Raw genomic sequence first — 21,812 nt, 5'->3', positions numbered from 1 at the left:
AAATTTATACTCAACATTCTCAGTTTATGTTAAAACATTTTACAATATTGTAATATTGTAAATATTGATACACATACTTATTTACAAGGGGCTTAATTCATTGGGAAGATATTATTTAATTCTTAGTAATCTAACTGATCTCTCAATTTTAATGAACATTGTTATTTTTTTATTTATTACTAAATTTATACGCAAGCCATCTCACTCTCAGTGACTCTGACGATTATGTGATAAAGTCTAAAATGTAGAGCTAAGGTAGGAAAATAAATTTAATTTTTAATTTTAATTTTAGTATATAAGGCTTTTTTATTGGAAAACATGTTTTTGGTAATGTAAAAACATAATCCTGTGGAAGTTTGCATGCAATGGAAATAAGTTGAATTGAGTTTAGTGAAACTAAAGAGCATAGGATTGAAGCTTAAATCATGTTTATATATCTATTTCATTCATTTTTTTCTTTTTCAAAGACTGTTCAGTGTCTTTTAGATAGCGGTGCAGATATTAACAGGCCCAATGTGTCAGGAGCTACTTCCCTCTACTTTGCTTGCAGGTATAACTTGTTCTGCCATTTTAAACATTACATGAAATATACTTTGTGTTAAAATTGCAATCGACCAAAAGTGACAAAGTATATATAATGCTGGCTTTGTCCTCCTCACCCCTGTTCTTAATCAACTGCATCAATTGTCTTGGCCTAGCTGGACTTAAAACTGTCTTGTGCCAAATGAGACCAATTATTCACAGTAGGCCCTCACAGTTGCCTTTCTGTTTGTTTCATTAAAGATTTATATGAAATTGATTATGTAATAATTGTAGTGTAATTAAGTTCATCTGTGATTTTCACAATAATGCAGCGACAGTAGATGTTTTCTTCCAACCTCTGTGTGAAGGATGTCCTAATCAGTTCTCACTCAGACTTCCTTAGAATAATACATATTATTTATCAAATATTTTATGGATTGTAGAAAAGAATGAGTGACAGCAAAGCCAGCATTAACTAGAATTTATCAGGTTTCTTTATTTTATATAGCCATGGTCAAAGAGACACTGCACAGATTCTCCTAATGAGAGGAGCCAAATACTTGCCAGACAAAAATGGAGTCACCCCACTTGACCTTTGTGTACAGGTATAAATTGGTTTCAACTTTATATATGGACAATTTAAATGTACTTGTTCATTGTCATTGTAATCATCAATCATGTAAACACAGCTGTTTAGCATTTTATGGAGGTGTTGACAGATGATGTAAGAACGATTGCTATAGAGGCCACCAACATGGTGCCCACAAGACATAGTTCAGGTATCACCTCCAAAACCATATTAGTAACTGCCAGATATTCAACTAAAATAATATTAAAGATGGGTGAAATTCCACAAGATATTTTGGGCATATTATTTGTTCATTTGTTCATTCATTCCTTCATTCATTTGTTCAATTTATACGCCACCCATCTCAAACAAGTAAGTCTGGGCAGCAAACAATAGTAACATTTAATAAAGCCGATTAAAAACATAATACAAAAATAAAAATTAATTATAGCAGCCGAGAAATATTATAGTCCTAATATATTATTAGCATAACCAGGAAATGATGCACGGCCTGGGTGTATTTATATCTATGTTTTTTCAAAGGAAAGGCCTAAATTCATAGCCATTCCTTCCAGTAGTTTGACTTGAATTGGCATAAAGTTAGTACTGTTTTATATTGTAACATTGTGGAAAATATATTTTTCTGGTCATCAGTATTCCTTACTGTGGTGAAAGAGAAATGTATCTATTTTAGAATTGAAAAAAAGGATTTTTTAAAATTTTGAGATGTGACCTAAAACACTTCCATGACTGTGAGTTGTGAGTTTTTGAAAAAAATGGCCTTGCCTTCCTAGTAATGGGTTCTTTTAAATTTGCACCTGTGTGAGATCTCATCAAATATTTCAGTTATCTTCAGCATTTAAGAAACAATTTTTGAATGTGTAGGACTGTCTGCTTATATGAAAACACTGTTTTTTTTTCAGGGAGGTTATGGAGAGACTTGTGAAGTTCTAATACAACATCATCCTAGACTTTTCCAAACAATTATTCAAATGACACAAAATGAAGATCTTAGAGAAAACATGGTAAATTCAGTTTTCCTCCTGTGTTGAACCTACAAATTGATCTGTAGGTGCTTCCTTTAAGTAAATGCATTTTTTCTTCTATGAAATTCTAAATGAATCGTCAGTTTCTATATATGTTTATCTGGAAAGGCATCTCAATCAAATTTATAGGTATACATTTTCATAGTGTTATCCTGATAACCTGCACAAAATAACCTCCTTTAAACTCAGGGGGGGGGGGGTTATATCCACAGAGCTATGCATACATAAACTAGCTCTTATTAGTAGCTGAAATGTTAAGTCTTACTTATGTTAACTAATGTGATAATAAATCTTAATGACTTTTCTTTTTATAACCAGTTGCGCCAAGTCCTAGAACACTTATCTCAGCAGAATGAAAACCAGTACCTTAAAATCTTAACGGGTCTTGCTGAAGTAGCTACTACGAATGGCCATAAATTGCTTAGGTAACATAGTTATTGTTATTCCTCCTCCTCCCCCTCCTCTTCCTCCGATGGTATATTCTAATTGCCATCAAGCTGAACTTACGTAGATTCAAAGATAATAGTGAAGCAGCTAGAATTTTCTGAACAAACACAATGGTCTTGTTTATGGAGGAAAGGAAGTAAAGCTAAAATAAGGGGTTGAATGTGTGAAATGCTTTAATGATATTTATGTCGATAAAGAATAAGCAACCTGTACCATTCAGATGCTTGGATTAGATACAAGATATGGATACAGAACTAGCATCATTTTCTGCATAGAGCTCTTGTCCCTTGCAAATGGAATATGACAGTGATTCTCAACCTGAGGGACTGTGGTGTCATCACAGGGGGTCCATGAAGGCTTGAAGAAATGTTACAATTTAAATTTGAGTTAAGTCTTGGGGGCCATGGTCTGTGGCCACAGAAGGTATTTGAAGGGGGTCCGTGATAAAGAAAAGGTTGAGAACTTCTGGAATATGGCATAGTAATTGATTGGATAGCCTATCTATGTTATTTAAAGTCTCCGTCAAAAAGTAGGAGATTTGTGAAATGACTCCTCTGTATTTTGATGTTTGGATATGGCCAAAAATATAAATGGCTTTGGAGAATGGGGCCTTCAGTCTTTATTACAGTTATTGCATTCCTGCAGTATAAATTTTCTATATACATTTTGTTAACTAGAACAATTGCCTATGCTTTATTTCAGTTTGTCAAGTAATTATGAGGCACAGATGAAGAGTCTGTTGAGGATAGTGAGGATTTTTTGCCATGTCTTTCGTCTTGGTCCATCCACTTCCAATAATGGAAATGATATGGGCTACAATGGAAATAAAACTCCAAGAAGTCAAGTGTTCAAGGTCAGAAAAGTAATGCTACTAGATATTAGTAGACAAATAGATAATATAGAGAGAAATGTTATCGTGTTTGTGTACGGTAATCCAGATGAGAGGAAAATAAATTTGTTTGATATCTATTTAAGATTTTTCTCTCCCCTTGTAATCATTACTGTTTTATATTTATGTATCTAAAGTTCATTCTATTTAAGATGTTGATAAGTTTATGCAGATTGCATATCTTTAGTTGATTAGTTTAATTACTTAGACCCAAATTTATCCGGCACAATATCTGGGCTGTTGGAAACAAGGTTAGAATTTTTTATGTTTTATTATTTCTTTGAAAATATCTATGTTGTGTGTGAGGCAGTAGATCTCTTAGATATAGGTTTTGGTGTAGGATTTAATATTTATAATTTCTAGTTAATTATTTCCCTTTTGCACATGATTTTCATAACTATCATCTTCTAATACTTATACATACATTTTTACTTATCTAAAAGCATGACAACTGTTTCTCATATGTCTGATACTGTGACTTTTCTTGCAATTGAATATTTATTCGGCTTATTTGTGGCTTTGTTACTTATGAGGTTTCAAATATGTTTTTACCCTTTGCCTTTATTATTGTTACATGACTGTGTTACTGTATGAACAAAAAAAGAAGCCAAACTTTCACTTCTTGTTTCATTTATTTTATAAATCAAGTTATCTAACATTCAGTGCATCAGGGTATAGAAGTAATCCCTAAATGTAATTCTACAAACAGCCTTCTTACTACTGTTGTTACTTGGGAAATCAGAAAGTGAAGGGACCATAGGACACTCTTGAAATTGTGATCTATTTTTTCAGCAGGCGTCTAACCCATCAAGACTCCAATAACCCCCAGAATTGCTAGCAATGCTTGACTAGGAAATGTCTGAAGGACACCAAAATGGAAAATGTTGATCCAGCTTCATAAAGAATGCATTTCATTCTTCATTACAATGAAATTTGACATTGTTGTTTATTAACTCTTCAGTTACAATCCTTTTTAACAGTATAAACACTTTGTTCTTTGGAAGTTGAATATCAGAGTGTTTGACTTGTCCAACTCATACTTTGCTGTCATACTGATAAATTAATGACAAAAATAAATTATCCTATAAATTATGGATAAATGATTGGCATTTGTATATATCAGAATATATTATTTGTTTGGTATTTGCAAAGTATGCTTATCTGCAATCTCTTAAGAATTGAGAACGAAACATTCTGATGTTTTCTGCTGTAGTAGATATTCTTTTAGGTTTTAACTGCCGGATTTTAGATAATCTTCTTCTCCTTCTTCTCCTTCTCCTCCTCCTCCCCCTCCTTTCCAGCAAGTGCAGGATCAACATTTTCCCCACATCAATCTAGTTTTGATTGATTGGTTGCAACAGGAATTAATCAATTAGCTTGTTGCCCAAGCTTGATGTGAACCTGGCTAAGAGAGAGTAACTGGTTCAAAGTTGCCCAGCCAATTTTCATGCCTAAAGCGGGATTAGAACTCAGTCTCTTAGTTTCTAGTCCAGCAATTTAACCACTACATCATACTGGCTCTCATTTATTTGTTTTTAATATTTTATTTTAATATTTATCAGGAAAATGGTTATTTTTCATAACAGAGATATGCCAGAAGAAATGGCTTCCCTACTTGTTTAATTAAAAAAGGGAAATACATTAGAATTGCCAGTGTTCAAATCAGTAAATGCATATAGTAAACTATTGTAAATTGACCTAAAATTTATCCCCTTAACTTATATTTGGTAGCCTTTGGAATTACTTTGGCACTCATTAGACGAATGGCTAGCCCTAATATCTGCAGAATTAATGAAGGACAAAACCAACATTTCTTCTATCTTGCTGAAGCCAAAAGGACCCAGTCACCAAGAAGATAGTATTCTTACCCCGACTTTTGAAGTAGCTTCAAGTGAGACGAATGCACTTTCTGCGGAAACAGAGGAATCTAAAATGTGTGAAGTTGGCAGTGCCCAGGAAGCTTACGTGGACTGCCAAGATGTTATTTCTGTGACAGCAAACCGGCTGAGTGCTGTCATTCAAGCATTTTATATGTGTTGCTCTTGTCAGATGCCTCAAGGGTAAGTTTCAGAGCTTTTCATTTCCTTCTTCCAGATCGTTTAAAACCTGGTTTCTCCTCTGCTTCCCACTCAGTGACCTGCATGTCTTGGGGTTACAGTGATAACTGGGGCTGGCTGGATTGCTGTTGCTAAACATTGTTACCCCACACTTTTCTACCACATTGCTTAGCGGCTGCAATCTTGGTCCCAATTGCCATTGTAACCCAAGGCCTGAGTTAAATAATCAAGCTGTGAATACTGAGATCTCTGTCCTGTCACCAGAAGCCATATATGATCCCAGCAGAATTCTAGAGAATCACCAGAAGTAAATGTTAAGATAAAGAAGGATTTACACTTTCTCATTTATTTATTTGAGAATGCACATAATTGTCAGGAGGCAGGTCAAATAGGAAAACTGTGAAGAATGAGAGCAAGTTAATAAGACTCTTAGAACATCATAGCCGGTGGAAGGATGTCACAAAAATTATACTCATTTAGGGCTCCCCCAAAGAACTCTTTAAGACCCCATGGAGTTAACTCTGGGTAGGTTTACATACCATTAACTCACGGTTATTTAACTATACGTCATGTATACATCATATTGACGTGGTTCACACACCACAGTGGATTAAACCAACAAGTTATGGGCAAGTGCGGTATATCATCTCATCCTTTGTATTATCACAGTGATAATATGTACAATATATATAATATCTATGTATATGTAATTGTAATTGCTGGGCTGTATTTTAAAATAACATTATACAATATGTTTCCAGTGTTCAAATTAGATTATTAGACCATTAAAGGGGTTTGAACCTTCCTCTGGGAGTGCTTCCATAGCTGAGTGTTTTTGTAACTTTTTTCGCCCATCTACTTTATTAAATTAGAGTTTATGCATATTTTTAAAATTATCCTTTCAAAAACATTTATGGATAAAATTTTTTAATATAGAGAAGGTAACCTTAATGAAGCTGCTTCAAAGGTAGTTTTTTAAAATATCTTGGAAAGAAAATGTTACAATGAATTATTATTTTTGACATTGGTTTCTTTGTTAAACTGCTTGGACTTTTGTTGCAGAATGACATCTCCTCGCTTCATAGAGTTTGTCTGCAAAAACGACAATGTTCTTAAATGCTTTGTAAACCGGTATGTCACCAGAAATACACATGCTTCGTAAGTTGCGCGTAGCTCGGTGAAAGTAGTTGTGGTAACTGGTTGGAATGCTTATCTGATTCTTAGTTTGGAAACATTTTTATTCTTTTGAAACTTTTCTAAAATAATTCCCAAAAGGGATGTTATAAATTATCTGATGAACCACTGTTGATTAGGTAACAAAAAGCCAGTGTGGACTACTGTCCCATCTCTTCTTGTGCTTGTGGGGGAAAAGTTTTGGAAATAAGAGGCTTATTCTGAGTTGCTATTGATTTGTGTAGGTCAGGGGTAGGCAACCTTGGCTCTTTTATGACTCGTGGACTTCAACTCCCAGAATTCCTGAACTGGCTGGCTCAGGAATTCTGGGAGTTGAAGTCCACGAGTCATAAAAGAGCCAAGGTTGCCGACCCCTGGCGTAGGTGGAACACTTGAGCGATTCCAAGTATTGCTTTATTAGAATCAGCCAACTTGGAATGTTACAACCAGGGCTTTTTTTCTCATAGAACGCTCAGAATGGCGTTCCGGCACCTTTTTTTTGCAAAACAAAAAACAACAATAAAACCCAGCTCCCTTATTGGCTTTCCTAAGCCTATTGCAGGGCTAGCAATCTTGGCTCTTTTTTATGACTAGTGGACTTCAACTCCCAGAAATCCTGAGCCAGCCATGCTGAGGGGAAAGGGAGAGGTTTCCAAGCTGAGCCATGCTGGCTCAGGAATTCTGGGAATTGGTGTCCTTGAGTCATAAAAGAGCCTGCATTAGAGGAGGACATTAAAATTATTTACAGGATTACTTCTTTAGGAACTAAACTTTTAGAATCTAAAACAGCTAATTCAAAAAAGCCAACAGGAAAGAACCTCACATTTTTCATCTGCTTCTGACTTTTGGAAGGTAAAATTAGGTAACAAAATAATCTATTTCTTATGTTAACATCTCTGCAATGAAATCAAAGGTAACAGGAAAGAAATGAGAAACATTTTTCTCAATGTAATATGTCTAATTTAGCTGATTCTAGAAAAAATAGTATCTTTTGTACACTCTTGAAAACTATTTTGAATCTAAACAATTCTTAAGAATGAAATATTCTTAATTTGGACTTTACTTTTACTGTTTGAACTGTTGTGTGTTTTGAAAAATAGATTATTTAGAATCTAGTTATGTTGCACTTCAGTCTTTAAATAATTAACCTAGTATATACATAACAATATATGATGTTTTTCCTGGTGAGCTTAACTTCAATAACAACATTTATTAAAAAGGCTAAAATAATTTCTGGTGCTATTATCTGTATAGTAAAACTTTGGACAAACAGTGATCATGTTACATATGTGCATAAGCGTAGTCAGTAGCATATGCCTTTTTAAAAATATCAAACATGCAAAGAAACAAAAACAAGTCCAAAATATCTGTATTACATCCAGAAATGCCAACTTTGCAACCAATACTTCTCATCCATAACTATGGCACCCTAACCTGCATACATGCAAATGTTTCTCTGGGATCAGTAATGCAGCAGGGATTGCCTTTTCCTTCCAGTAACATATACCTAAAACCAGTTTATTGCATTTGGCAATTGTACTAAAAAAATATCTCATTGTCAACCAATATAATTTATTTATTTATTTATTTGTTTGTTTGTTTGTTTGTTTATTGATGGGATTTATATCCCGCCCTATCTCCCGAAGGACTCAGGGCGGCTAACAACAAAACATATAATAAGTACAGAAATCAAGATAAAAATAAAATTGAAATCATCTGTGCAATAAATTAAAATTAAAGAATTAAAAAATAAATTAAAAATTCTACATATAAATTAATTAAAATGCCTGTCAGTCCAGGTCAGCCTGGTGGAACAGGAGTGTTTTGAGGCCGCAGCGAAATGATTGGAGGTTTTGGGCCATCCGAAGCTCAGGGGGGAGCTGATTCCATAGGGCTGGTGCTCCCACAGAGAAGGCCCTCCACCTGGGGGTTGCCAGCCGACATTGCCTAGCTGACGGTACCCTGAGGAGGCCTTCTCTGTGTGAGCGTACTGGACGATGGGAATTTGTTCCCGGCAGCAGATGGTCCTGCAAGTATCCCGGACCTAAGCCATGTAGGGCTTTAAAGGTAAGTACAAGTACCTTAAATCTCACCCGGAGGGCAACTGGTAGCCAATGCAGCTCACGCAGGAGGGGTGTAATATGGGAGTATCGGGGTGCTCCCATCACAACCCGTGCAGCTGCATTCTGCACCAGCTGAAGCCTCCGGGTGGTCTTCAAGGGCAGCCCCATGTAGAGAGCATTACAGTAATCAATACGGGAGGTAACGAGTGCGTGGGTGACTGTACGTAGGGCATCTCGGTCCAAAAAGGGGCGCAATTGGTATATAAGACGAATCTGTGCAAATGCCCCCCTAGCCACGACTCCAATATGATCTTCAAAACTGAGTCGTGAATCTAGGAGGACGCCCAGATTGCGTGCTCTATCAATGGGAGGTAACATCTCTCCTCCTATAGTCAGAGATGGAACCTCTTGGACTAAACGAGATGACGGTATGTACAGCCACTCAGTCTTGGCCGGGTTGAGTCGAAGCCTGTTTTCTCCCATCCAAATCTGTACCGCTTCCAGGCAACGGGACATCACATCGAGGGCATCACTGGGTTGGTTTGGGGTGGAGATGAATAGCTGGGTATCATCAGCATATTGATGATATTTAATTTGAAATCAAGTGAAAAATTGATTTAAATTATTTTATTAAAACAAATTAATGGCAATTCTTTTATAAAATGTTGCCTCAAACAAAATGAGTTTGACATGCCTGCTCCAGATAGTTGAATGCTCCAAAATAAATTCTAGACCAGGCCTGTACATGCAGCCTACCAAGCACCCTTGGACAGAGCACAGACTTTTTTTAAAAAAGTAATAAAATCACCACCGCTGCCCTGAAAGTCATGTTGCCTAGTGCCTCCATGACTTACCATGACCATGAACTCCAACACTGTAGATGCTCCTCTAGTCACCAAATCATTGATTAGCCCACCAGCATTCCTTTTCAGACCACAAAGATTTTTAATCTATCACTGTGGGCCTTTCCCTTCTACAAGTTGCACAGACCTCTTCTAGATTTTCCTCTTGCCTTTCTGAGTTAACTCCTTGGTCTGTCATTGAGCAAGAATTGACTTTGTAGGGAAGCATATTATCATTTGATGTATATTTAACATATGTTCTACCTTTATTTACCAATTATATAATATTTGTGTGCAATCCACATGGTGAGGTTTGGGGAAACTTACAATAGAAAAAATGTATTTTTAAAACCATAAGATTAAAACATCGCCTGGCCCGCACCTCCTCCGCTGTCCGCACCGCGCAGCCCTGCCATATAGAGTGGGCTCTGCTGCTCCCACAGCACCAGCTGTGCCGGCTCCAGCCCTGGGGGGGGAGCCCGCCACCAATACCCTTCGCACCTGTGACTGTAGTAGCGCCCCCCCCACCTCCTGTGCCCGCCAAGATGAGAGTTCCGGCACTTTTTTTTTTTTTACAAAAAAAGCACTGGTTACAACAAAACTTTTTCAACTCAGCTGTTTAATTCTGAGTTTGATGCAAGTTTTCTATTTCACGCATGCTCCTTCTTAGACGTAAATATTGAAGTTCACTGTAATTGTTCTTGCATTTAAAACAGGCAAAAACTCCATCTGAGTTGGTCTATATTTGACCTGAATTAGTGAGCTCCATTCCATTTTGTTTGTTTTTCCAGAAATCCTGAAATTATATTTGATCACTTCCATTTCCTTCTTGAGTGTCCTGAACTCATGTCCAGATTTATGCATATCATAAAAGCACAGGTAAATATATTCAAAGCCTAATTTAAAATTCCTCATTCAAGTCATGCTGTGTAGCCTTATGGTGGTGGTGGTTCTCCTGGGAGGGATGAATGAAGAATGTCATTAGTATAGTATATGCCACAGTCATGCCAAGGCTGTATACTCCCAGGAGGGTGATCAAAGGAATAAAGGTAATCCCAGCTGCCCAGCTAAAGGAAGTAAGCACCAATATTGGGCAGAAGCTATATAGAAAGATGTTTGAAGCAGACCATCACTTTACTGACAATGGCAAAAGCATCAGTTCATACTGAATTGAGAAGGCAGTGCTAAACCACATGGATAGAAAGTATAAAATGATTGATGATATAGTGCCAGATGATGTGCCTCTTAACATGATGGCACTCAACATGCTACTGAGGTATTATTTATTTCACAGTTAGATTAAAGCCTTTGTAATGTTTGTTAGCTGATTTTTGCAGTGCAAGAAAAGCAAAGCTGAAGCCCTAAATACAAAATCAAGGGGGGAATGTGGAATATAAGAAACACGAGCATGGGAAAGCTTAACACAATGAAAGATGAAATGCATCTATTACTCACTGACATCTTAGTTATCAGCAAGTTAATATGGACTGGAACTGGATGCTTTCAGCCAGAAGAGCACCCTGCTTATTTCTCAGGACATGAAAAACGAAGAAATGGCAGTGTTTTCATCATTAGGATTGGTTTAGCAAGAAACTAAAATTCAATTACTGGCAGAATAATAATCAGAGTTCTTGGATAACGCTTTATGAAGATTATTCAAGTTTATGCGCTAAACATTGATGCAGGATAAGAGGAGATTGATGAGTTTGATTATTAGTTTGAAATTGATTGAAGATATAAGCAAGATGTGCTGCCTCTGGTTGAAGACTAAAATGCCAAAAATTACCGTAGAAATCTTAAGGAAGAAAAATGTAGTTGGGCTAGAGTTATTTTCTTCCAAATGACAAGGGATAATTTGTCACCTATGCAAAGATTTTAAGCAGGAGAAGGACAATCTACCATATTTTCTGGCGTATAAGATGACTTTTTAACCCATGAAAATCTTCTCAAAAGTAAGGGGTCGTCTTATACGCTAGGTGCTGAAACTTTAGGGACAGGGCTGGCTGGAAAACCTGGAGCGGATCTCCCATTTGGTCTGCGCAGGGAAAGCGGGACCAATTGGAGAAGAAGCTGCAGCCTGTGATTTTTTACAGGCTGGGGTCTGGGCGTCTTTCCTTCTAAAGTTGAAGAGCAGCTGCAGTCTATCCCAACTTGAAAGGCAGGTGGGGAATGCAGCAGCCAGAGCAGCTGCTTAGCTCTAAGGACACATTTGACTCAGGAACTGGGCGGGCTGGCTGGAAAACCTGGAGTGGATCTCCCATTTGGCCTGCGCAGGGAAAGCTTTAGAGTGAATTAGGAAAAGTTTAATCCACTTGCACTGTTTTATGTTTACATGTTTGATGACAAACAGCCTTATGTTTGTAAGTGACAGTTTTCCTACTAAGTACCTGCATGTCATAAGCATTTGAATTAAAATTACCATATTAAAATCAAATCTGATGTTTTTTAATTTTTATTTGGTGTGTGTTGGAAGAGGGGTAGTCTTATACGGCGAGTATAGCCCAAACCCTATAATTTAACAGGAAATGTAGGGGGTCGTCTTATACGCCCAGTCTTATACGCCGGAAAATACGGTATATTTTCAAGAGTGGGAATTACTCCCAACTGCCCCTCTCCCACTTTGCAGCCTTTGGGATTCCTCTGATTGAGATTGCAGAAAATTGGAAGTGAGGAACAAGTTAAAAATGTATTGCAAATTCATATCATGGAGAACCCCCCCCCTCCGAAGATCCTGCTCAAAGACCTTCCTAAACCAAGCACAACTATTTGTTTTTTTTTTTAATCCCATTTATATCCCGCCCTTCTCCGAAGACTCAGGGCGGCTTACAATCTAAGAAGCACAAATCAATGTGCTTAGCAATAGCCTTCATTCTATGTACAGTTGCAAGAAAAAGTATGTGAACCCTTTGGGATTACGTGGTTTTTTGCATGAATTGGCCATAAAATGCGCTCTAAACATCATGTAAGTCACAACAATAGAAAAACACAGTCTGCTTAAAATAATACTACACAAACATTAGCTGTTGTCATGTTTTAATTGAACATAAGATGGAAACATTCACAGTGCAGGGTGGAAAAAGTATGTGAGCCTTTGGACTTAATAACTGGTTGACCCTCCTTTGGCAGCAATAACCTCAACCAAATGTTTCCTGTAGTTGCAGATCAGACCTGCACAATGATCTGGAGTAATTTTGGACCACTCCTCTTCACAAAACTGTTTCAGTGTAGCAATATTCTTGGGATGTCTGGTGTGAATCGCTCTCTTAAGGTCATGCCACAGCATTTCAATCGGGTTGAGGTCAGGACTCTGACTGGGCCACTCCAGAAGGCGTATTCTGTTCTGTTGAAGCCATTGTTTTGTTGAATTACTTGTATGCTTTGGGGTCATTGTCCTGTTGCATCACCCATCCTCTGCGGAGCTTCAGTTGGCGGACAGATGGTCGTACGTTTTCCTGCAAAATGTCCTGATAAACTCTGGAATTCATTTTCCCATCAATGACAACAATCCGTCCAGGCCCTGAGGCAGCAAAGCAGCCCCAAAACATGATGCTCCGCCATGTTTTACAGTGGGGATGAGGTTTTGATGTTGGTGTGCTGTGCCTTTTTTTCTCCACACATAGTGTTGTGTGTTTTTCCCAAACAACTCAATTTTGGTTTCATCTGTCCACGTTTGAAGTTTGCAAAAGAGCACCTGGATGTTCCACAGCACTACTGGCAAAATATACTGTGGACAGATGAAACCAAAATTGAGTATATTTTGCCAGTATTTTGCTGCCTCAGGGCCTGGACAGATTGTTGTCATTGAGTAATCTGGGTCCTCATTGTGTGGCCTAACTCACTTTGCAGCCTTTGATTCTCCCAGGTTTTTTCAGTTGCCTCTGAAAAAGTTGTTTGCTGTGTAATCAGTGGGATGAGTCAACCGAACTATTTTGCTAATTCCCTATGTCCAAGATAGCTTTGCCCTTTTATATCTTATTAGGCATTGTGAAAGACATCCTTCCAAATGATGGGAGTCTTTCAAAACATTTTGTAATAATGCTGTTTGAATGTCTTCTAAGAAACAAACATTATGCTGAATTTTTGCACAGAAATCATAATCTTTGTCTTAGTGTTTCTACTTTTAATTCTACCCCGCCTGATAAATCAAACATTTATTCTTGCATATTCTCCTTAGCCATTTAAAGATCGCTGTGAATGGTTTTATGAACACTTGCATTCTGGACAACCGGATTCTGACATGGTTCATAGGCCTGTAAGTGAAAGTGACATTCTATTAGTTCATAGAGGTAAGGTTCATGTGTGTAATATTCTTTGTATTAAATACTTACATATTGAACAAAAGTGAGAAATTAACGTTTTTCATATTTAGATTCTATTTTTAGGAGCAGCTGTGAGGTTGTATCTAAAGCAAGTTGTGTAAAGTTGAAGCAAGGAATTGCTGTACGTTTCCATGGTGAAGAAGGCATGGTGAGTAACATTATATACTTGATAATAATTGTAAGATGTAGTTTTTAGGAGTGTAGTTTCCTTAGGATAGAAATTGTTCAAAAATTGTTATAAAATTTGTGTTAAATGAAGGAGAAAAAAACTCCTTGGCTGTTGAAATGGGCTTGAGGTAGACATTTCAAAACACAAATATTTCTGAAAGCAAAGATTAATAACAGAATTGTGTGTTACTTCTAACCTCCTGTTAGTTGTCCTTTACAAAGGGCTATATATCTGGTGCTAATGCTTGGGTCTTGTTCGAAAGCACTGGGTGGTTGTTAATCAGGTTTGAGCCATAACTTCTTAAAAGAGGGGTCAGAAGTTCGTAATTTCCATGGCAGCTCTATTCTTGTCCTTGAAGGTCCAGTACAGAACAACTGACCACCACAGTGGAGGTCAGAATTTGGGTCATAAGCAGTAACAGTTGTAAGTCCGGGGAACCAGGTGATTGGGCTCAATTTTATGAACGTTTTTACAACAGTCATAAATTGAATTACTGCATTCATTAAGTCAACCATGTGGTTGTTAAGCGAATCCATACTTTTGAATGGGCTTTTTTTTTCGGGGGGGCGGCTGGAAATTGGTAAAAAAATATAAATTGTGGTCATGTGTCCATGGGTCACTGCAAACGGTCATAAATATGAGTTGGTTGCCAAGCACCCGAAATGCAAGCCATTTTATACTGATAATGAACATCTTAGCATATTTTAAATTATGCATATGTAATACTATATATATGTTTTGCTTCTAGGGTCAAGGGGTGGTACGTGAATGGTTTGATATCCTTTCCAATGAGATTGTTAACCCAGATTACGCCCTTTTTACTCAATCAGCCGATGGTATGTTGGTGTCTTTCTTTAGGTTACAATACTTATAGTTCATCTAAAATATTTAACTGAATCTCTCCCCAGAAATACATTTTTGCTCTAAATTTTCTTATGGTTTACAAGATCCAATCAATCAATCAATCAATCAATCAATCAATTTATTATTACAGCCAAAGGCCAACACATAAACATTCAAATAAAACTAAACAGAAGGAACACAAGGAGATATAGCAATATATTACAATTAATGATCTAATCAATGGGTGACCAAGGTCTGCTTAGTTTTACAGACAGCATAACAAAACCTAGCAACCTTCAGAAAAACTGAATCATACTGACCTGACAATAAAAATACATTGAGTATAGCCTAATGTATAAAAACACATAATAAAATTAATTATAAAAGATTATTAAAAAGATCTAAAATGTTTGTTTAGGTTTCTGGCGAATCCCCAATGCTGCTGCGCAGAATCTACCCACCTGCGCCGTGATCAGTGCCTGATGCAAAGAAATAGTTTTAAATGTATTCTAGTGGCTAGTTCTGTGATTTTTAACTGCTGCATGAGTAGAATGAATAGTGAATCACTGCAGTTATTAAGTTAGTGACACGGTTGTTAAGTGAATCTGTTTTCCCCATTGACTTTGCTTATCAGAAGGTTGCAAAAGGTGATCACATGACCCCCCTCCCGGGACACTTCAACCGTCATAAATATGAGTCAGTTGCCAAGTGTCTGAATTTTGATCATGTGACCATGGGGATGCTGTGATGGTTCTAAGTGTGAAAAGCGGTCATAATTCACTTTTTTCAGTGCCGTTGTAACTTCAAATGATCACTGAATGAACTGTTGTAAGTCAAGGATTACCTGTAATGGCTGCTTTCAGGCCTTTAGATTCAGAATCAAGTGGCCAGACTACTAATCCCAAACTTTTGATTACAATTTTTTGACTGGTCTTTTCTTAATCTGAAGATATTGACAAAATCAGAGGTGCATAGAAAGTGAGAATATTGTACATTTTAAAGGAATAATTCCCTCTCTCCAGTCTTGAAATTTGGTAGTTTTGGCAGAGAAGGCAGGAAAGCCACCGTTACGGCTGCTGAAATGGGGCAGTTGTAATTTGTACAATGACAAGTGAAATTAGAAAATCGACAAAGTCTGTGGTGCCTTAAAAATTCAAATTTTAAGATTGTCACCTGTGGAATGAGCAGAAGAGGTTTTCATCCTATTATGGTTATTGATTAACTATGTCATAATGTTTATCTACGTTGATTGATGAATTCTTCCTAGTTATTTTATATATTTTAAACTTAGTCATCAACTGTGAGATATATATTTTGCATCCAATTTACCTGTAGCCTTTTAACATTGACCAGGTGTATATCTGCCACTGAGGATGACCCTGTATAATGATGTAACATATGTATAATATGTATGAGGGTCCACAAAAATCGTATACTATGCTTTTTGAATCTATTTTTATTGCTACAGGTGGGATGATTAGAAATCTATTGGTAAAAATCATTTTTTATTTGAAACCAGGATTGTACATCTGAAATATATTTGTTTTCTCCTTTATTGTATTTTTTTTGTTCTGGAGAAAAGTGTATTTTTATCACTTCATTTTGTACATTATTCTGAATCTCAAAAACAAAACAAAAAAACAAAACAAAAGTCTGTAATATAAAGTGACTGATGTTTTAAAAGCCATAAATTTAATCTATTATTTTTTTTAAAGGAACAACTTTCCAGCCCAATAGCAACTCTTCTGTGAATCCTGATCACTTGAACTATTTTAGATTTGCTGGACAAATCTTGGGTTTAGCTCTTAATCACAGACAACTAGTCAACATTTACTTCACAAGATCATTTTACAAGCATATTCTTGGTATGATTCTATTAAAATGTTAATGGTTTTGTTGAGATGTCTAGTGGATAATAAAGGCCTCTAAAAGTTAATTGTATTGTGTTATTTAAGCCTCTTCCATGCTCTATTACTGTGCTTAATGAGAGCTGCAGCATTACTACAAAAGCAACAATATATATATATATATATATATATATATATATATATATATATATATATATATATATATATATATATATGTATATGTATATGTATATGTATATGTATATGTATATGTATATGTATATGTATATGTATATGTATATAAAGCTTTAAGCTTCCCATCTAGCTGTAATGATAGTTAAACATCTGATGGCACCAATTAGCATCAATGTAGTGCTTTTATAAATGCTTTTCATGTAAAAAAATATTTATGTACCGGTAGATATTATAGCAGTTAGGATTAGTTAGCTAATGTGATGGACGTATTACAAATGGCTCCGAAGCTGAAAGTGGCAGGCTAAGTATAAAAGCCCATCTTTTGTGAATCCTTTAGATTTGCAAGAGGCTTTTTCTTAGTGTTCTGCTCTTAAGCACAGCAGTAGCCTATATAGTGTAGCTTTAGTTGTCAACCAGTTAACAATAATTTCATGGCAACAGAACGGCTTGTAATAAATCACTTTCCTGAAGGTAATCTCTTTCACCCTGTGTTGTTTCAGAAAGTCTGTAGAGGGCAGACATTGACCACAAATGAAACCATTTCAGCAGGCAAACTGAATTTTGTTTGCATTGTCTCCAAGGTATTCCTGTAAACTATCAGGATGTGGCATCTATTGATCCAGAGTATGCAAAGAACTTGCAGTGGATTCTAGACAATGATATCAATGACTTGGGGTTAGAGCTGACCTTCTCGGTGGAAACGGATGTATTTGGAGCAATGGAAGAAGTGCCTTTGAAGCCGGGTGGTGCAAGCATAATTGTCACACAGGAGAACAAAGTGAGTCATTTGGGATTACATTTGTCTGGGGTGATTCTGAAAGGTAGCCCCCTTCAACTGGTATACTAATTGCAAAGTTGGTTCTAATAGGCAGCTTTTTCCTAGTGTGTTGAGAAATTAAACCAGAAATAAGAAGCAGCCATGGCTACCTATTGTTATGAGGTATCATACAGAGTCTGTTTATTAAATATGCCAGGCATATTCCTTCATCGGTTCTGAAGGGGCAGTGTATAATAAAACAATAAAACATATGTAGCTTTCTTCTGTGCCGCTTCTTTAATAGTACTCTCATTCCCCTTTCTTATCTATGCTTTGAGAAGCAATTCAGTCCTAGATTTCTGTTTACATGCCACTACTTTATACAACTTTTATTTTCATGTCATATTAATAGCCTTTTTAAAGTCTTTAGAAACTTGTTTGGTGTAGTTTTTTTTTTAATTTGTGCCTTCAAGTAGGTGTTGTACTGAAGTTTTCTTAGCAAGATTTCAGAAGTGGTTTGCCATTGTCTGCTTCCTAGGGTTGAGTGCATACGTAATGTTATTTCCATTGATTTCAGTGGCAAAGGCATTGCTGAAAAGTTTTGATCATATTCCATTTTCAATAGATATTTATCAGATTTAAAACTAAAAATCCATATGTATGTCTTCCTATGTACATTTATTGCAGGTTGCCAAATCTTGTATGTCTGTCAGGAAGATGCATATAATACCATATGAGTTCAGTTGGTCAAAATTAGAATGAGGTTTGTTTAGATTAAATCCATGCAATGATATGGAATAAGTTCATGATAACTAATTTAAACTCCTGTAGATTTTTGTGAGTCTAATCTATGATTAACTAATCTGGATACAGGTTTACTCTTGATGAGTGAAACATATAACAGATATTTCATTTTTACTTTACTAAGGATGTATAGAAAAGGTATGGTTTTGGTATGGCTTTAAATAGTGTAGATTGCACATGGTGTAGATTAAATATAATTAAAACAATTATATTTTTGTAAGATTTTTGTGGCAATACACTTGGTACCATTATGAAGTATTGGCAAAGGATCTTTCACAGTCTGCTGTTTCTTTTCCATTTTGTCTTTCGTGTAATAACTGCATTTTGTTGGACTAACCAATTGCCATGCTAGTTAGTGACCACTTGGTGTCTCTTTATTTTTATCTCCTCCCTTTTAGCTTTTGTAATGTCACAACCATTTATTATTTGTTTATTTGGTATTTGATCTTGATCAGCGTGAGTGATTTATGGAAGCTAGTTCCATATTCTGCAGGTGATGCAAAGGTATGGATTCAGGTGTTTGGAGAACTATGTTGGAATAGGCATATCGGAGAATAAGCAAATCCTGAAGTGAATCTGATTGTTATCTGAAGGTTTGTGAAAAAAAATAATAATAAAAAAATACCAGCCACAACTAGAATTCACAGTTGTCATAATTACTAGAATATGCAAAAAACTGGAATTCTACACTGAAAGATGAATAGACATGTCTATTCCTGCATGTTTTCATTAAACTACGGATTTGAAAAGAAAAATCACCTCTTTCTTATCATATGTCTCCTGACTTTCCCTCTCTTTATTAGTTTTAGTTATTGAGGAAACCTTGAAATATCTTTAGTGCCAGTTTGATTCTGAGGGAAAAGTTACTTAATGATTTATGTGGTTAGAGAGATATAATTTTTAAATATTTCCATTGCAATAGACAGCTATAAATTGCGGTTTCCCCTGCTAAGTTTGTAAAGCCACCCTGAGTCTTCGGAGAAGGGCGGGATATAAATGGAATTAAAATAAATAAAATAAAATGGGGACATCTGTGTAGAGATGCTCCATCTTCAGTATTGTAGCTGTTGCCTTGTGAAGGGCAGCTCACTATGTTTACCCTGCTTGAAAAATCTTAGATCATACTGACAAAAAGCTAAAGCACGTACATGATTTTTTACTAAATATTTACTAAAATGAGGAAACGGAACTTTTAAGGTATGCAAATGTTGGTAGAATGTTGTGGGTACTGTGCAGTGTTTTGAAAGGGATAAATGTTTGCTGAAAGAAGCAAAAAAACAACACACTGTAAGAACTTGGATCAGTTCATTCACAACTCATACTTTGAAAGTACGAAAAACAAAAGTTAAGTTGCCATCTGAATTGTTTCCTTAGGTTGTGTGTGTTATGAAACAAGAAGAGGGCAAGAATATATGACTGCTGAGTGAATCTACGCTAAATGCCAAAGAAATGAATGACCTGAAGGGATGAAGGTTAGCTTATATAGAGAGAATGAATGAGAATCAGATTTTAAGGAGGAGAAGGAAGAGGAGGAACAAGTGAATGGCCTGAGAAGAAGGAGAGACAAAGTTGTTTTTGGATTGAGTTGATAAGATCTTGAAAAAGAAACAGTAAAAGGTTTTTACATGATTCCATACATGCAGTATGGTTTTTCTAAATTAACTTGAAACTGAAATACATTAGATTTGAAGCTCAGGTTAAATCCTCTCATTTCGTGGCATCTCTGTGTAATGAAACTGAAATAATGTTTTGCCAACAATTAAATATGTTCAATGTAGGCTTCTCCAAGATGGGGAGGAATATGGGGGATACATAGTAGTCTGTTATGACCTCTTCAATGGAAGAGCTTTGAAGGAAAGTTGTTGAGTCCTTTCCATGGAAATATAATTTAATTCTAAATATATTGGCACATAATACTTTTTTCTAAAATTAGAAATTTATATATACCTTTCACCAAGATCTCCATATTTGGCTTTCTAATATTTCTCAGGCTTTTATAGATTATCTACCAATAACAGAAGAAAATAATGAAACTTATTTTATCTCATTCCAAAATCAACGTTATTGTGCTATTGTACAAAACACATTATCCATGTGTACCCTCATATGGTGCAACAGTATTTCCTAATTCTGAGTCCACATTCTTTTCCTAGACGTGGATAAAATTTAAATGTGATTTGTGGCAATAAATTTATTCTTGTGCTACTGCCTACATATCCTATCTGTCGGAAAAAAAAGGAGGATCGATTACAATTATAGAAGTTAATTATGGAGATTTACTTTTAGATTGCAGAAGCAGAGGCTCCTATCTTCCCGTACTAGTACAGCCCAGTTGAATATTGTGAATGTATTGAAAAGGCTCTCTTGAGCATATTAATATCTTTTTCTTAATTCTTTTATTTCTTCCTTTTTTTATTTCATTTAGAACTTGAATAATAAAATTTTGGCATTGACTTTTTTATACAAAGGTCATTTTATAAAGCTCCATATATTCTGATTATGCAATAGCATTAGCAATGCTATTATTTTATGTGTGTAGCAAGTGATTTCAGCATGACAGCATACTTAAAAGCATAGTGAAATTTTTTCATGTAGTATAATTCTGCTTACTACTGGTAAACCTTCACTGGCAGTAGAAAACAGCTTTGCAGATGGAATTCATTAAACATAGGCAATTGCTTTGCTCATATCAGAGGAGGCTTAGGTGTTGATTTTTGAAAAATCCAGTTGTGATGTAACCTTTTTCTGAGAAGAGAGTCTGTGTTTATCAGATAACTGTGAAGAACATGATGAAGGGAGCAAGACTGCAGTTTGAGGGTTGTTGGTGAGGAAATATCTGCTTACTTGGCCAGATAAATTACACTTAAGGTGTGAGAGGATGCCTTTATGTGTTATTTTTGATAATTTCTGGAAAAATATGTGAGGTATGAAATGACTGAAGGGGTAAAAGGGTTGTGACTGTCTTCAAAAGGAGGGAAAAGAAAGCTCTAGTAAATTGTACATGAGTCAGAAAAGTTTCTAAAGAACATAATAAAATGACAACTTCAGAACTGTCTAGGAATTAAACTTAATGTGTTTATATAACAAAGGAGATGATGGAACAATTATTTTAGATTATACTGTAAACTATCATCTGGGAAACATTGAAAATGTGTGAACAAAACATTGCTTACGAAGTTTACATATTAACAAAAAGCAGTTTGTAATCAACATATAACTGAAAGAAACAATTAAAAAAACAAAGCTGAATAATGTTCTAGGACCTATTGGT

General features: G+C 35.9%; 1 protein-coding gene across 2 annotated transcripts in view; it reads left to right on the top strand.

Moving 5' to 3' along the window:
• Nucleotides 1-21,812, top strand: part of HACE1 (HECT domain and ankyrin repeat containing E3 ubiquitin protein ligase 1) — a 45,319-nt gene that overhangs the window by 10,346 nt on the left and 13,161 nt on the right. Inside the window, exons 7-19 of one of the 2 annotated variants that reach the window (XM_083368678.1) lie at nucleotides 468-550; nucleotides 1,031-1,127; nucleotides 2,014-2,115; nucleotides 2,455-2,561; nucleotides 3,286-3,436; nucleotides 5,204-5,532; nucleotides 6,592-6,660; nucleotides 10,399-10,486; nucleotides 13,782-13,893; nucleotides 13,977-14,074; nucleotides 14,844-14,931; nucleotides 16,654-16,803; nucleotides 17,562-17,758. In XM_083368678.1, the coding sequence (XP_083224804.1) occupies nucleotides 468-550; nucleotides 1,031-1,127; nucleotides 2,014-2,115; nucleotides 2,455-2,561; nucleotides 3,286-3,436; nucleotides 5,204-5,532; nucleotides 6,592-6,660; nucleotides 10,399-10,486; nucleotides 13,782-13,893; nucleotides 13,977-14,074; nucleotides 14,844-14,931; nucleotides 16,654-16,803; nucleotides 17,562-17,758 (1,671 nt within the window). Of the gene's footprint in view, nucleotides 1-467; nucleotides 551-1,030; nucleotides 1,128-2,013; nucleotides 2,116-2,454; nucleotides 2,562-3,285; nucleotides 3,437-5,203; nucleotides 5,533-6,591; nucleotides 6,688-10,398; nucleotides 10,487-13,781; nucleotides 13,894-13,976; nucleotides 14,075-14,843; nucleotides 14,932-16,653; nucleotides 16,804-17,561; nucleotides 17,759-21,812 lie in introns of both variants that reach the window. The other variant, XM_083368677.1, reaches the window with a different exon arrangement.

The sequence above is a fragment of the Vipera ursinii genome, assembly GCF_947247035.1.
Source record: "Vipera ursinii genome assembly, chromosome: 1".
In the NCBI taxonomy this organism is placed as follows: Eukaryota; Metazoa; Chordata; class Lepidosauria; order Squamata; family Viperidae; genus Vipera; species Vipera ursinii.
The sequence above is the reverse complement of the archived record's forward strand: the minus strand, read 5'-3'. Positions and strand labels throughout refer to the sequence as shown.